The 16,604-nt window shown below is 35.8% G+C and overlaps 1 protein-coding gene across 1 annotated transcript; it reads right to left on the bottom strand.

Annotated features, from left to right (window-relative positions):
* Positions 1-8,994: 8,994 nt before the first annotated feature.
* MONOS_8286 (uncharacterized protein) lies at positions 8,995-15,975 on the bottom strand (the record flags this gene model as incomplete). The annotated part of the gene is made up of 2 exons (XM_067878683.1): positions 8,995-15,434; positions 15,669-15,975. 2 exons carry the CDS (start codon positions 15,973-15,975, stop codon positions 8,995-8,997), a joined length of 6,747 nt encoding a protein of 2,248 aa, XP_067720064.1.
* Between the last annotated feature and the right edge of the window lie 629 nt (positions 15,976-16,604).

Raw genomic sequence — 16,604 nt, 5'->3', positions numbered from 1 at the left:
AAGTTTTAATGAAAAATGTTTCCCAACAAAAAATATATAATATTATATATATATATAAGGGGAAAACATGAACTTTCAAGCTTTTTATGCACAAAACAAGAAATAATTGTTTCACTTATTTCATAATTAAACGTTATCAGATTTCAAAATAAATTTGATTTTCATATCTGCAAACAAATATCATTGATGAAATAACAAAATGTTTTGTGACCTCACATGTTTTTCTAAAAATAAGCCCATTTATTTCAAATTTTTTGTTCTCAAAAAAAAAAAAATGAAAAGTGCATAAGTTAACACTGAAAATGCCTGAAGTCAAATATTTTGTCCCATATTTTTAAAGAATGATAATAATTTTCGAAAATTGAAACAAAATCAATAAAGTTCGAGAATAACAAGAAAACAAATTATTTTTTATTTTTTCCTAAAGTTGTTCTTGTTTCGACTTAGGGTGTTGATGTTTAATATGAACCTGAGTGACGTACTGACTTTTGACGTAATGTTTTTGATTTTTGACGGACGTGACAAAATATTTCACGTCAGAAAAAAGATCCTTTAAAATTTGAAATTTTGTAACTTATTGGTGAAATAATTTCAAAATATAAATTTATTTTATATTCCAAAACCAATCATGAAAAAAAGAAAAATATTTATGAAAGATAAATTTCCATTACTCATTTTTTTGTGACGTGATCAGTATTTTCGGAATTTTGATAAGTCACTGACGTCACTCAGTCACTGATGTCACACGAAGTCAGAGAGGTCATTCAATTGGAAAAAGAACCAAAATGAAAAGGTGCAATGTTTTGTTTCTTAATTGCAAAGATTTTCTTTTATTAATGATATCAACCATAACATTTCTTATTTTCACTATACCAGTCCTTTTTTTAGAAAAAACAAATATTAATTGTAAAAACAACATGACATTACAAATTTTCGTTTTGTTCAACAAAATAAACATAGTGAAATGGAATACTGACTTGGCATTAACAGAATTGCAATTCATTTTTGTTTGAAATATCTCATTTATTTTCGCACCTAACAGGAAGTTTGTTTTTTTAACAATCGAAAGAGATGTTTCTATTTGGAAAATTGACACATGAAAGCTGTGAGGAGTCGTTGCGGATCATAAAATTATGATGAAAAATCGTTAATCAAAAACAGTTTGTTCGAGAATTTCCTTTTCTTCAATAATGATAAAAATTCAACTTTTATTGTGCACAAAGCACAGAAAGCTTTTGAGTGAAATATTTATTCCGGAAGGTTCCAAATTAATTTTTGCTAACATATTTGAAGGTTAAAAATGAACTGTCAGATGAATAACTGGATAAAATGCTGATACATCAAATGCCTTCAATAACGATTCACTATTGATTATTTAACGCTCAAAAAACAAAGTTAAATTACTCAAAATCCTTTCACTACACATTATCAATTTCGATTTCATCAGAAAGAACATTCATTATCGACTTATCATTTTTATCCTTCTATAAACGAACAAAACTCGGCAAATTCGCGTTATATCGGACATTGAGAAATTGATTTTAATGCAAATAGAAATGTTTATTATTCATATATATTAATGTTTTGGATATTAAAAAAGCGCGGAAGTTTGTCAAAATCGAGTTTTTAATTTTTCTTTTTTCAAAAAAAAAATGATTGTGGGTCAATGAAAAAAATCGAAAAATAGAAAAATTATCAATTGTTATTATTCATCCACCCATTCCGATGCATCAGCACCATCAGATAATCCCAAGCTGTCTGTTGATTCATCTTTTTTCTCATTGGAAGATTCTGAAGAATCAAAATCATCAATATCTGGAATATTTTCATCTGTTAATTCGTCGTCTTCTTCTTTATCCTGTTCTTCCAAAATTTGTTCTTCGATTTCCTCTTCCTTTCTGTAAACGATCATGTGTACAACATCTTGAAAAGCGAGTTGTTTTGTATTTTTCACCATCCAAAATGCTAGATAATCCCCCAAAAACCGTTCTCTAACACCATGTTTTGGGAAAAACCCCCGCAAATGCGACCACATACCCTCTATCGTGTTTGTACAAGCTCCGCTCAGAGGATCAACAAAATTTCTCTTATGACAGACTGTTTTATGAATGTATCCGAATGCTTCCAGTGATGAATAGGCTTTCCATTCATCACTCATGATAGTTGTGCCTGGCAAAATGTGCTGTCTGATTATCGGAAGAAGAGTTTTTGCAGATCTGTCAGGAACTATATTGATGAATTTCTTCTTGATTTCTTTTTTATTTTCTGTCCTTTCTATCGCACCGAAAATCCAAATTTGCTTTTTTCTTTCTCCCCCTTTTATATTTTCTTCGTCTCCATACGCACTCATCAATCTCTACAATAACCCCCTCACCTCCCAGTTTGATTGGATTGTTGTTGATAAAATCCATACAAGCACATCTTAACACACAGCTCCAATAGCCAACAACTGAATCATGCAAATCAAGCATTTTTTGAATGTTTGATTGAGAAATCCCAAGCCAAAGAAACAAGATGATGAGTAAAAACTTATTAATTCCACACTTTGAATTCTCCAAATTAGTTCCTTTGTACACTGATTTTTTTGTTGCACATTTTCTACATGTCCAATACCTATAATTTGCTCCTTCTTTCACTAAAACCTTCTTTTTCTTATGAATTCTGCAATCTGGACTTTTATCTTCCAGAATGTGATGAAAAAACCAATCCCATGCAGTTTCTTCTTTTATAAATGTACAAATTTTACCGAATACAGAATATTTCTTTTCCCTTGGATATGCCATTTTTGATCATTGTTTGTTTTTCAATAACCCTAAATAGGAACATACCCATAAATTGTGATATTTTCGAAACATTTTTTTATTTTTGACAAAACGTTTTCCGCGCTTTAAAACTATTTTTAAAATGAATTAGATACATATTTAAGTAAATCAGACACAAAAAAACTGAAATTTTCGTTGTCCGATATAACGCGATTATGCCAATTTTAATTTGTTTCTAATTGTTTTTGCTTCAAAATTTGAAGAAAATTCATTAAACATATCCAAAAAGTTTCAAAACTCTAATAAACAGAATTAAACAATTAATTAACCGCAAATAAAATATGAATGCAACAATTTAGATAAATTATTCAATAAATATCTTTTGAAAAATTTGCAGAAAAATGTTATTGATGAAAAAAGAATTGATTGGTTGAAATCAACAAATAATAGAAAACATCAATCAATTTTTGACAATAAATAATTTTCATAGTTGATTCACCCACATTCGCTTCTCTTTCAACTGTTTAGTTATCTTTCTCTTCTGAATAATGTAAAATTTATGTATTTTACTCATTTCCACACTCATCATCAAAAAACTTCTTATTCCAAAAATATCATCTCCAATTCACATCCAAATCCCTTCATCCTGTGCACTTTCCTCACTAATTCGCTGTCCGAACTCCATACTCACCCTGCACAACGAGATATCCCGCTTTCATTTGCTTTCATTCATTTACGCCTGCTGCCCTGAAAACAACACAAAAACAGTCGGCAGGTTAATATTCATATAAAGAAAAAGAAATAAATGTCAAACTGCTCCTCTACTGTTTTTTGCTAAAAAGCCTCATTTTCACAACAATCATCATTCAAAAAAACACTTTTCAGCTTCAACCTAAGAGTGGTCAAATTGCAGCATGGAATAAATCTCCACAAAATGCATCGTGTATCTCATTGGGAGTGTCTTCTCAACCAACCCGCAGTGCGATTGATGTCCAGATGCGTTTTTCTTTTTTTATCATGATCATCTCCTTTAATAATATTCTCAAATACCCAATGCAGTATTTGATGTTTATCTTATCAATGCCTGGAACAGGATGGATATGTGGCAGACAAGTAATGGAAGAGGATTATTTGTGGCAGGGGGTGGGAGTTGAGTGCATTTTTGAATGTTAATGCTTCAAGAGGGGTTTTTGATTGATTGAAATTTGGAGACGGAGGGATGGAGAAGAGCAGGCGGAGATTTATAGAAGAAAATGTAGAAAATATATAGAGAAGTGACTGGGGATGATGAGGAAGGTAATTATTGTTGATGGGAGAAATGGATTTTGAAGAGAAAGAAAAGAGGGCAAAAGCGGGAAGGAAGAAGAATATTCTGAAGTGTTCAAATGGAAGAGAGGTATTTTTTATGAGAGGAGAAGAATATTTTTTGGAAGAGAATGGGAATGCTGAAGAAAAGGAGGGGATAGATATTTTCTGAGTGTTTTGTGAGCTGAATGGAAGATGGAAATGGAAAGGAATGGAAATTGAGAGATATTATCATTTTCTATTTTTGAGGTGAAAGGAGGTGAAGTCACAGAAAGAAGACAAATGATTTGTGGAAAACCAACATTATTGATTCACAAAAATCTGTTGCAATAGATTTTGTGGTTGAGTTTTTCTGACCAATCTGAAGTTTAGACATCAAGCGAGATGTTTTGGCCAATCAACGACATCACGCAAAGTGTCCTCATCATTTATTTCAGAAATGTTATTTGAGTGGTTGCGCATTTCTCTATCACCACAAATATTCACATTTTTTCACTTGAACTTCGTCTTCGTCTTCGTCTTCTTCTTCTTCCGATAATCCTCCTTCATTCAATCGATCATCTTCCTCATTTTTCGGTTTCCGAACACAAAATTCGCTTCCTCACGATTCACTTGCTTATTCAGCGACTAGCACACATGATATGAACAGCATAGCCAAAAACACACAGAATCTTCTTCAGTCAAATATTGCTTCTTCTTCTTCTTCTTCTTCTTCTTCCTATCCTCCTCCTTTTTCTTTATACTCTTCATCATCATCACTGTCGATGTGTTCTATTGGATTTCAGGTTGTGCATTTGAACGGATTTCCTATTCAACAGCGGTTCATCTTACTCTGCTAAAGGAGCTCGTTCTTCTTCAGTACACAAGCTCCAGTGAATGAGGTGAACGGAAATGAGAAGAGAAATTGGGGTAGGAAGGGGAAGGGGCTGCCAGCACATCGCAATTATCCACTCACTTTATGACACCGCCAAGAAGCGAAGAGCGAGGAGTGCGCTATCAAATGAAAGAGGCAAAGAGAGCGGAGAACAGTGGCAAATTGAGTTCCGAGCAGAGGAAAGGGAGACAGCAGGAAGAGCCAAAGGCGAAGACGAAGAAGAAGAAGAAAGACGAGTTTTGAACATCGCAAATTGACACTTTCGACACAAGGCTTGCACATACAGCAACAGAAAGGAGGAGGAGGGACAGGGGAAGAGAAGAAGGAGATGATGAAAATAATGATGAACAACAGCAGACATTTTACTCGCTCGACTGCACACTCTCATCTGCAAAGTTACACGTTGAAAACATCACAGCCTTCTCAACATTTGCTACTCCTCCTTATTCTCCATTGTCACACGCACAATTGTCTGTTACTTCTGTTCTTGTTGGAACCCCGCCGAAGCCTCTCACTCAGTCATCTCCTGCCACAGACTCTTCTTCACTCACACATAAGTCCTTCGACATATCCAGCCTAAGCACTGCCTTTTTATCGAACATGTCTACTTCCTCTCCTTTTCCTCTTCTTTTCCTCCTTCTCCTTCTTTCCATTCATTTCCCCGTTCTCTTTCACAAACTCATTCTTCCTCTCACTTTTCCTCTCCTTCTCCTTCTTTCTCTCTCTCTTCTTCTCTTCATTCTTCTTCTCTTCATTCTTCTTCTCCTCCATCTTCTTCTTCATATTCAAAGGCTGATTATTCATAGATCACACAGCCGTCAATCATCAAACAACTTTCTCATCAATCCTCATTGAAAACACACTCATTTCAATAGACATTCTCTTTTTTAGCAGAAAACGAAGAAACTAATTGAAATGAAAGAAGAAAAAGAAAAAGAAGAAAGAGAAGAAAGAGAAGAAAGAGAAGATAGAGAAGATAGAGAAGAAAGAGAAAAAAGTGAAAAAAGTGAAAAAAGAAGAAGAAAGAAGAAAAGAAGAAGAAGAAGAATAACAAGAATAAGAAAAATAAATTTGCCAAAAATCAGAGAATTTAACTTTTTCTTCCAAGAAACATCACTCAATCTCTTCCAAAGAATTGGATGTTTTGTCAGATGCGAGCACAGCTGTATCTGCTTGTTCTATCACACACACCAACTCCTCAGCCACAATAGCAGCCAATTATCATTCGTCTTCTCATTCATCTTCTTCTTCAACTTCTTCTTCTGTTTCTGAGTCATTTTCTGAATGGGCTATTGATTCGGTCTCGTCCAGTGCTTGCTTGAACCCTTCTGTTAACTACATTCTCCTCTCTTCTTGATATATTGCATTATCTCATGATATTTCTGCTGCTATTGTTTCTTCCTCTTCCTCATCATCTTCTTCTTCCTTCGGTCACCTCTTCAATCACGCGGAACCGGATGATCTTCACGTCAAGGAAAGTGTTCGCCTTCCGATGTTTGCTGGTTTCTGTGTGCCAAATTTACGCTGCTCATGGAACTGTTAAAACTGTTAAGGAGTTGAAAGAGAAGGGGTTTGTGAGAGAGATGAGATGGAATATAGTGAGGTTGTTAAAGATGAGACTGGTGATGAATGTGTGGTTGAGGAAGAGGGAGCTTGCTGAGAAGAGAAGAAAATAAAGAAAATGAACGAAGCATATTCGCTGAAAAAAATTAACAAGTTCTTTTTTCGTTAAAGAAGTGATTAAGAAGTGTTATGAAACTTTTATTAGGAAAACAATATATATAAAAGAAAACAACAAGGGCAACATTTTCAAATGGGGGATATTAATGAAGTGGAGCAGAAAAGCAAGAAAAATGGGCAGCAGATGAAGAAGAAAGTTAGAAATTTGTTCAAAAAAATAAAAAGGAGAGAAAAGTGAGATTGACTCTATTGTGATCATCCATTATTGTTTCGCCTCCATTCCTTTCGTTGTTATAATAAGTCGTTGAACTGCTCAGCTGTAGCAGGAAGTTGGTGATGAAGTTTTACCTCAATGAAAACAAAACTCAATGCATGTTATTTGAAGAAATTTTATTTTGTACATAAAAATCCATCAACATTGTTCAATAAATATAAATTTTCTTTATAAGTTTTGTTTTTCCAATTATGATATGACTATTTTCCTTTTAGAAGTTTCAGTATTTGTTTTTTGTTTATTTTTATTAAACATGATCAAAATTTTCTTTTTCACTTAAAACATAAAAAAGGTATCTTTTTTTGGCAAAAGGGGATTATACGGCCAGTTATGATTTTTTTCTTTAAAATATCAAAAATTGAATTGAAACCGAGCTTAACATACTCATTAATTAAGGTCAGTCGTCAAAATCTTTTCAAAAATTAAATTATCTACCAACGTTATTATTTTTGAAATGATAAAAATCTTTGAACGAGCCCATCATTTAATTCAATTATGTTTTCTTTTAGGTTTTTTTTCCCTATTAACTAGTTTTAACAACAGAACTCTATGAATTAGGGTTAACCCTTAAAGTAATTTCATTTTAACTTTATTTATAAAGATATTAGGGCTTTAATACGAAAATATTTTTTTATCATTATTCAAAAATTGAAAAAATAATAAATTTCTTTCTATGTAAAAATAGATGATAAAAATTGACTTCATCTGCATTGTACTAATGATTTGTCTGATGGGAATATGAAAAAGAAATCGTTATGATATGAATTTTTCACTGGTCGTATCATACCCATTTGCCCTTTTTTTGTTCTTATGAATTTTACAAATATATATGATAGCAATAAAAGCAAAATACTAACAAAAATTCAATTTAACTTTTTGATCAAAATATACCACTATTGATTTTTTCTTTTCAATTTTTGATCTTTTTTTATGATGTCAAAAAAAATCACCCATATGTGTGATAATTATTTTTATCACAATTTTTATCGGGGTGTCTGTTTTTCTAAGATTCTTTTTATTTTGTACGTGTATTTCATCAAATATTTAAAGATTCACAATTATTAAATAAAAAGGATGTCCAAAATGAATGCCAATTATTCTTTCAATCAATTGTGAAATTTCTTTTCAGTGTTTAATCACATTTTCTTTTCACAAAATTTGGAATTGAAATATTTGAAGGAAAAAAAAAAATTGATTTCAAAAATAATCACTCATGAAAATATTCATTTATTATGTTTTTCAAAAAATTAACCATTATTACCCAAAATCAAAAATATTAATAATAAAACAAAAATTCATTTTTTTTTGATTATATTTGTTTTTGATTTAACATTTTGATCAATTAGTTATAAAAAAAGACTATTATCATTTATTTTTCCAATCAATAATTTTCAACAATAAGCATTTCCTTTGATTTGTTAGTGAGAACTGATATTTTTTCTTTTTATTGAAATCAGAGTGTTGATATTTGAAACGATAAAATTTTCTTGAAAATCGAGTCGGTTTTTTTTCCTATCTTGAAATTATTTTCTTATTATTTGTTTGTTTTTAAATTTTGAAAATTTTTTACATTTGTGAAAATCTCAATTCATTCTTTAAGGAAAGACCATTGAATTTTTGAGTGGATTTAAAAAGCATATTAGGTCTTTTAATTGCTAGAAAAAAATAAAAAGATGAAAGCATGAATACAAAATTTGAACATCGAACATGATAAAACAATAATATGATAAAAATAAAAAATTGGCGTTATGTTGAGTGAAACAAAAACTATGATAATATGTATGAACACAAAATTTTGGATCAATACATCACAGAAAATCATGACTTCCTAATAAAAACATAAAAATGAAATGCCAAAGTTTGGAAGGTGATTTTGAAATGAAAGACAATCAAAGAACATCAGAATTACAATATTTCAAAAGAGTTTGAAAAGAGCAAAGTTGTTGGTAAAGTTTCAAAAAATTTCATCATTATGGAAACGAAACAGTCAAAAAAAGTAAAATAGTTGTGTGATTCTTTACAAAGAAAGCTAAAAAAATCATATAAACATGTACAAACATCAGTCCTCTCCACAAAAATATGCAAAATTATTTTGTAATTCAACTTGTTGTATTGAAGGCTGTTTTACTTATAAAACTATTCCTGGAATTTTTCTCTTCACATTGGCTCCCTTCTTCATCTCCTCCAATATCAAAGTCCACTGCATCAGAAACTGTCACAATATTTGTTTCTAATGGAAAATACTCGTAAAACTTTCGCTTTAAAGTGGTTAATGTAGGCCTTTCAAACGGTTCTATTGAAATTGCGCTTTTCACTGCTTCATAAAAAGATGAATCTCGGATTTTCTCAAGCCCAACACTTTCTCCATTCACAATCTTCTGCCCAGCCACTTCTGCCTCATAATCACAAAACGGAATCTGCAGTGTCAAACACTCCCACAGCATCATCCCAATCGAGAATGTCACTGATTCCTTTGTTGCACTCATCTTCTTGTTCATCAGCAGCTCAGGCGCCTTCCACCTCAAACACTCTTTTTTGTAATAATCATCATCCTCAAAAGCTGATGATGGAAGGGAGTCCTGATCATCATCATCATCACTTGCAGAAGTTACAACTGTTGATGAAGAGATGGAAGACGAGTCTGAATCATCAGACAACAAGTCAGAGTGCATCACAATATAAATCACCATGTGCTCGGAGAACAATACAATATGAGGACTCAGATTTGCCAGTGATTGAAGTGGAATTTCCATTTCATCAAAGGAGTGGAGGGCAAGATTAGCCACCCAGAAAAGGATCTGAGCAGCTGTTTGTTCTCTTTCTTTCAAACTCCCAATCGCCATCTCCTTTGTCTTGTTCCTCCCGTGCAACAGCATGAACATCGAATCCCTCAGATCCACAATCAGCTTCTCATGAGGGGATGAGCAGGCCATTGCATCCACCAGATTCGACATGGATGAGGTGGTTGGGCACAGATCCTCTCCCCGAACAAAAGTGGAATCTGTGTCTGAAGTGTCTGTCGTTGAAGTGGATGAAATGGATGGAGATGGTGATCCCTTTCTCACTTCTTCCTCCTCTTCTTTCTCATTCACCTTCTCCAGCATCCATTTGGGAATCTTGTCCGAGTCTTGACCAAGAATGTATTCAGTGGATCCACTCTCAGACAGAAGATGCTCTGACGACTCTGAGTGTCCCAAGCTATTCTCATAAATTCTCTTCTTTATTCTCTCTTCATTCTTCTTCTCAGCCTCTCTCTCTGCTCTCCTCCACTGATCCTCTGGAGACATCTCCATTGTGATCATCTCAATTGCCTTCGGATCCTTCTTCACTGTGTCGTTCACAATCTCTTCCAGTTCTTCTGTTCGTCTCTTTGCCTTCCTCCATCGAACAACAAACAAAATTAATCCAACAAGAACAATTAAAAACTGAACAACTAACACAACGACAATAATTGGCCATATAGAACTTTCTTTCTTTCCACCTTCAACAATTCTTTCATTTCCACTTGACTGATCTTCGCTCCTATTCTTCAGGATGAATGAATTTGTTGAAGATGGAGAATTTGAATTCCCAAACAAAATACAAGCACTCACTTCAATTTCATCTCCACAACTGCTGATAAGATCTTTTGCTACACTCCCTTCAACTTCTCTTTCTGACAAGAATCTATTTGAATCAAAATTGTATTTTTCAAACTCCTTCTCTTCTCCCTTCCGCTTCACAATTGAGAATGACAGATTGCATGGAACAAGAAGCATTCCTTTGAATATCAATTTTATTCTTTTTGTCTCTTCTTTTGCTTCCACACTTTCCAACACAGGAATGAAGAATGAAGAGTCCCTCTCAGAAACAATCCCTTCAAAACTGCACCCATCGTTCAACATCCACAGTGAAGTGTTATCCTTTAATCCATCTCCTCCTTTCAAACTCATCACATTCAATGTTCCCGAATCAGAGCAGATAATATTTCTTCTCAATGATGAAGATCCTTCAATTGATGGATTGTTGTTTTCAAACTCTCCGTTCTCAATAACAACACTTCCACCTGACAAAGAGAGCCCTCCTTTCTTCGAGTTGCTGATTGTGGTGTATTTCATTGTCAAATTGCTTGAAATGGCATCCACAACTGATCCCATCCATTTGCAAATCTCTTCTGTTCTTCCATTTGTTTTCTTTTCTTCTCTTGCTTCTACCTCCAAATCCCCAGAGAACCTGCACAGATCAAACCTCACATTGGCACAATTGCTCACTGACACAATCGATCCTTTCTCCTTTGAGCTCAAACACTTTCCAAATGAACAGTTCGATAACACTTCATTCTTCACCAAATACTGCATTTTCACCGCACTTCCACTCCTTGAGAGAGTGATGTTCTGAACATCCAACTCCTTCATCTCCACTTCTGCTCTGTCTCCAACTTCAATCACATTTCCCTCTGAATCCAAATTATCTATTTTAGTTTCTGATATGACTGCTTTCGATTCCCCAATGAATTCAATCAAAGGCACAGACAATTGCATTCTCGTGAACACACACTTGTCCATCTCCAGCTCTCCTCCCTCAACTGACATCACAATACTTTTTATCACCAATTCAGATGTTGATGACAAACACTCACACTCCCTCATCATGATTGTCCCGTTCTTCACTTTCATGATGCAGCTGTGACTCGATGAAAACTGTTCTCCAAACTCAAATGAGCATCTTTCCACTGCACTTTCATTCACAAACTTCAAGATGCTGTTCTCTTCAGATGCTTTTTCTATCTTCCCATCAAAATGGATCTTCCCCTTTGTTTTCTTCACAGGTACCATCCTCACATCCCCAGTCACACATTCTCCTCCAATCTTCCCTTCTCCATCAATTATTATCATGCTCGCAATGCTTCTTTGAATGTGTTGCACAGCATTTCCAATGCTCTCACATGGAGCATCTCGTCTTCCACATTGCGCACTGTCGCTCCCTTTCACTGAGACAAACACCTGCGAAGAATAATAGAATGTGATCAGCGGAATAAGATCAACATCTATATTCTCTTCTCCATCGCTCCCACACATCGAGTTGTTCAACTTCAAAGATTCCTGACTAAAGTCCAGCAAAAACAGTCTTTCATTGATCTGCGAGGCAATCGAATCACATAGGATGAACACATCCTTTCCCACAAACGCATCATTCATCATGAATCGGATGTTCTCCAATCTCAGCCCAAGAGGTCGCATTTCCGTGTTGGAGCATTCCACATTCGGATCAAGTGCATCAATCATCATCCCTCCTCCCCTTCCATTCCCTGTTGAGCACACACACATCCCAAACGAACACCCACTCACTTTCACCTCCGACTCGCCTCTCTTCATCAACATCTTCATCCCTCCTCCTTCCAAGCTTCTCTCGCTCATGCACTTCGTCAGCACACACCCTTCAATCACACATTCCATCCAAGATGAAAATGATCCCACACTCATCACACATGCTCTGTTCTCTGAACATGTGATGTTTGTGAACGAGGAACTTTTCACACTCACGATTTGTTTTGTGCTTTCTCTTGGATTGTGGATCAACACATTTGTTGGGGATGGCTGACTCAGCGATATCAGACTGCCTCCTGAAATTGTTGTGTTCGATATTGTCAAATTCATCACATCAACACTTTTCACATCTGTCGTGAATTCCACAAACCCTTTCGCTACACTCAACTCAGAAAGCATGAAATCCTCAATTGCAACACTTCCTCCATCCGCCCTCACAACACAATACTTCATCTCTCTTGTTTCCTCGTTACAATCAATCGAACAGCTCACAACCGAAAGCATTGCAGAGGAAGATGAAGATTGAATGAATGATGAATGCCTCCCCAATTCATTCGGCATTGTGAATGATATGTTCTTGAATGAAAGATGAACATTCGAAACAACCATCGATTTACCTCCTCCATTTCCATCCATTTCTCTCACTTTCAAAACTGTTCCTTTCTTTTCTCCTTCGATCGTCACAATGGGAGTTTCTGTTAATGAAGGAGGTGATGGAAATGAAATTGCTCTGTTGAGTGCTCCTGTTCCAACAATGTTGATGTGTGTTTCCCCTTTTCCAAGTGGTTCATATCTCAGTGATATCAAGTGCTCAATCGATGAACATGGTGCTTCTGAATACCCACACCCACTGAAGTCTCCTCCTTGATCTTTCGAAGCAAACCCATTCCCACTCCAATTCCTCCACAAATACACAACCAATGGAATCACATATCCCTCTCCTGTTGTCTTCTTTTCCCGCCCACACAATTCATCCAATGATTTCAATTCCCCTTCGCTCATCTCCCATTTGAAATGATCCTTGTTCACAATCTCGCTCAGATTCCATCCAGAAACAAACACGTTCTTCCCTTTCCAGGCATTGCATCCCTCAAATGTCATTCCTTCCATCACAAATGATCCCATTTGATTGGGAAGTTCAACAAACATCCCTCCTCCAATTCCTTTTCCTCCCTCTTCGCTATCCTCTGATGGCACTTCACATCTTGACAAATTCACCTTTTTCAACTCCAAGCTCCTTCCCTTCACCACTGATATCATCATCCCTCCTCCTTTCATTTCATTTCCATCCGAGCATCTTGATGAAAAATTACATTCTTCAACTTTTGCACTTCCTTCTTCCTTCATCACAACATTCATACATCCCCCATCTACTCCAATCACTTCCACTCCACTCACTCTGCTGTTCAACATCTCCAATCTCATTCCATCTGTCATTGATATTGTTGATTTCCCATTCATTGTCACTCCCCCTTCCATCACAAATCCATTCATAATTAATTCTCCTCCCTCAATGTTTATCACATTGTATCCTATCTTTCCATCAGTCATTGCCCCACTCTCAAATGAGACTGAACAGTTTGTAATTTTGAGTGTTGATGTTGAATGGATGAATGCACTTCTCCTCATATTCAACTGATCTTTCACAACAAATGAAAGTCTGCTCATTGTAAGTGAACTCGAACATCCAACAAGCCAATTTTGTGTGGCTGATCCTCTGTCACTCACATTCACTCCCATCCTCTCCTCCGCTGATGATGTTATTCTTCCTGAAATTATCACACCAAAAGACGATCCTGTTATTTCCTTGGTTATTGATGAAGATGAGACAATCTCTATTTCATTCACGGTGCTATTCATTCTTGAGTTTGCGCAATAATCAACTGTCAAACACCTGAATGCTTCAAATCCACAATGGTTGTGGTCCTTTCCATTTCCTCCACTCCCATCAACAATCACCTTTGTCCCCATTGTGCATAAATACACAAACAGTGGAATCACTTCACTTTCATTACCATTTTCACTCCCACTTAGTTTCAACACATTTGATGGAATAACACTTGCATCAAAAAATGAAAATGAGCTGGTATTCACTTTTGACTCCAAAAATACACCACTCTCACAATGAATAAACACATCTTTCCCATATGAGGCCACATTCTCATTCACCTTTGAAAATTCAACATTCTGCCCAATTGTCAATCCACATCCCTCACTCTCCATCAAAACAAACATCCCTCCTCCTTTCCCTCCATTTCCTCCATTATTCCCAGCCTTGCATCCATCAACGACAGTTGTTCCATTCATCACCACTTCTCCATTGTCTGCCAAATGAATACTCATTCCTCCTCCATTTCCTTCCTCACACTCACATCCCTCTATTGTTGTATTGCTCACCAGAAATTTCTCCTCTGACTTCGCACTCATTGTAATTACAGCTCCTTTTCCTGTTGTCAGTTTAACATTCCGAATTGTCACATTCACCAAAACGCTTTCTCCAGATGTCGATCTCGATGATTGATCTGGCTCAGAGAATAATGGTTCTGACACATTCATATCTTTGATCTCCACACCAACCATCGATAGCTGCGACAGCGGCACCACAAACAAAGACGATGATATCAAATATTCTCCTGTGTTACTCGTGGTGATCACAACATCCTCCAACGAGAGTGATCCACTTCCATCAGACACCACAACCACACTCGGCGAAGAAGGATTTGCATTTGAGTTGCAATCAACCTTCATGTGCAATAAACCAAGGTGACCCGTCGTCACACTGAACAGCGATCCAGTTGATGAAAGGGCTCCTGTTCCAATCGAACTCTTATCGTTGCCTGACCCGATGACTGATACCTTCATTGATTCAATATCAATAGGAGTGGTCTCTCTTTTGTGAATCCCTTCCATCGGGATGACAACCAAGGTCGTCTGTGTTTTGCTTTGATGAACAGCAACTCCAATTGATTTGCAAGCCCTTGATTCATCTATTCCACACATCTTGTCTTCAAAACCACCATCAACTGCAACAAACCGATTCAGAATCCCATTATTTATCCACCACTGTTTTTCTGTGTGATGGTACGACCAACTGCTTCCCATATTGTCATATCCATAACATACTCTCTGATCATTTGTATTTGTTGTGTAACATTCAAAGAACGGATTGCTTGAAGACAGGAAAGCATTAAAAAGATCATAAAACATTATGTCATGGCCATAGGGGGGATTTCCTGAACATTCACATTCGTGAAAGAAAAGATAATCACAATAAATTATATCCTTTTGTGATGATTGTCTCAAAAGATGAATTCTCAGACCACCTCCATACAATGCTGCTGAACATGAAATGAACTGAATGAACCTAATTTTTAATTGAGTTTTAGGAACAATTTCGCAAAACATGCCTCCGCCATAATAACTTGAAACTGAGCAAGAAGTGAAACTGCAATCAATCACACACAAACTTTCCCCTCCATCATTTTCTGTATCAATGCATCCTGTTCCTGAACAATTAATATCTTCAAGATCAAGACCTCCTCCATAATGATATGCCTGGCAAAACCTGAACTTGCATCCGCTGATCCGAACACATGATGAAACTGCCACGACGCACATTCCTCCTCCAGCACTTATTTGAGCTGTGCATGAGTTGAATGAGTTGTTTTCAATCTCAACAGATTTAATGTTTGCACACATAACTCCTCCTCCAGTATGAAATGCCGCACATCCATTAAAAGAACAGTGAGTGACTATTAGAATTCCATTCTCCATATTGAACATATAAATTGCTCCACCATTTGAAGTGCCATCAGAGAAATCTTTATTTGTTCCTGTTGTTTTTGATCCGTTCCATTCACACCAAGTGAATAAATTTGCTCCATTGTCTGTTATATTCTGTCTCCCTGGCTTTATAATATTATCTGCGGTTCCATTGCATTCAATATTTCTTGTCCGACAACATTTAAAAAAAGAGGTGTTTGAGGCTGTCAAAGAGGTCAAGGGGTTGTTAAGAGAGGGAACAATTCCTCCATCATATGCATCGCAGATTGATGAGAATGAGCAACTATTCATTAGATATGACGTTTGGGTTGTCACAGTTGCTGGGGACGGACAATCTGTAGATGATGTTGAAATGTTGAAAAATGTCAGTTGAGAAAGGGATATTAGGGGTATTGAAGGGGATGATAGGAATGGGGCTGAAGAAACACAAAAAGAGGAGAAATGAGAGGAACAAACAGAAACATGACATTTTTCTGAACGCACCTCTTCAAATGGTTGTGAAGAAAAGAGAGATGTGCATTTCTGTAAATGTGAATTCAAAGGGAATCGGAGAGATATATTGATGAACAGCCCACAACTTCCACTAAAACAAAATGGAGGTATTTCTCCCCCAATTTCTA

Source organism: Monocercomonoides exilis (genome assembly GCF_001643675.1).
Source record: "Monocercomonoides exilis strain PA203 chromosome Unknown scaffold56-565389, whole genome shotgun sequence".
NCBI classification, from domain to species: Eukaryota; Preaxostyla; order Oxymonadida; family Polymastigidae; genus Monocercomonoides; species Monocercomonoides exilis.
Note: the sequence above shows the minus strand (reverse complement) of the source record. Positions and strands in the feature narration are given on the sequence as shown.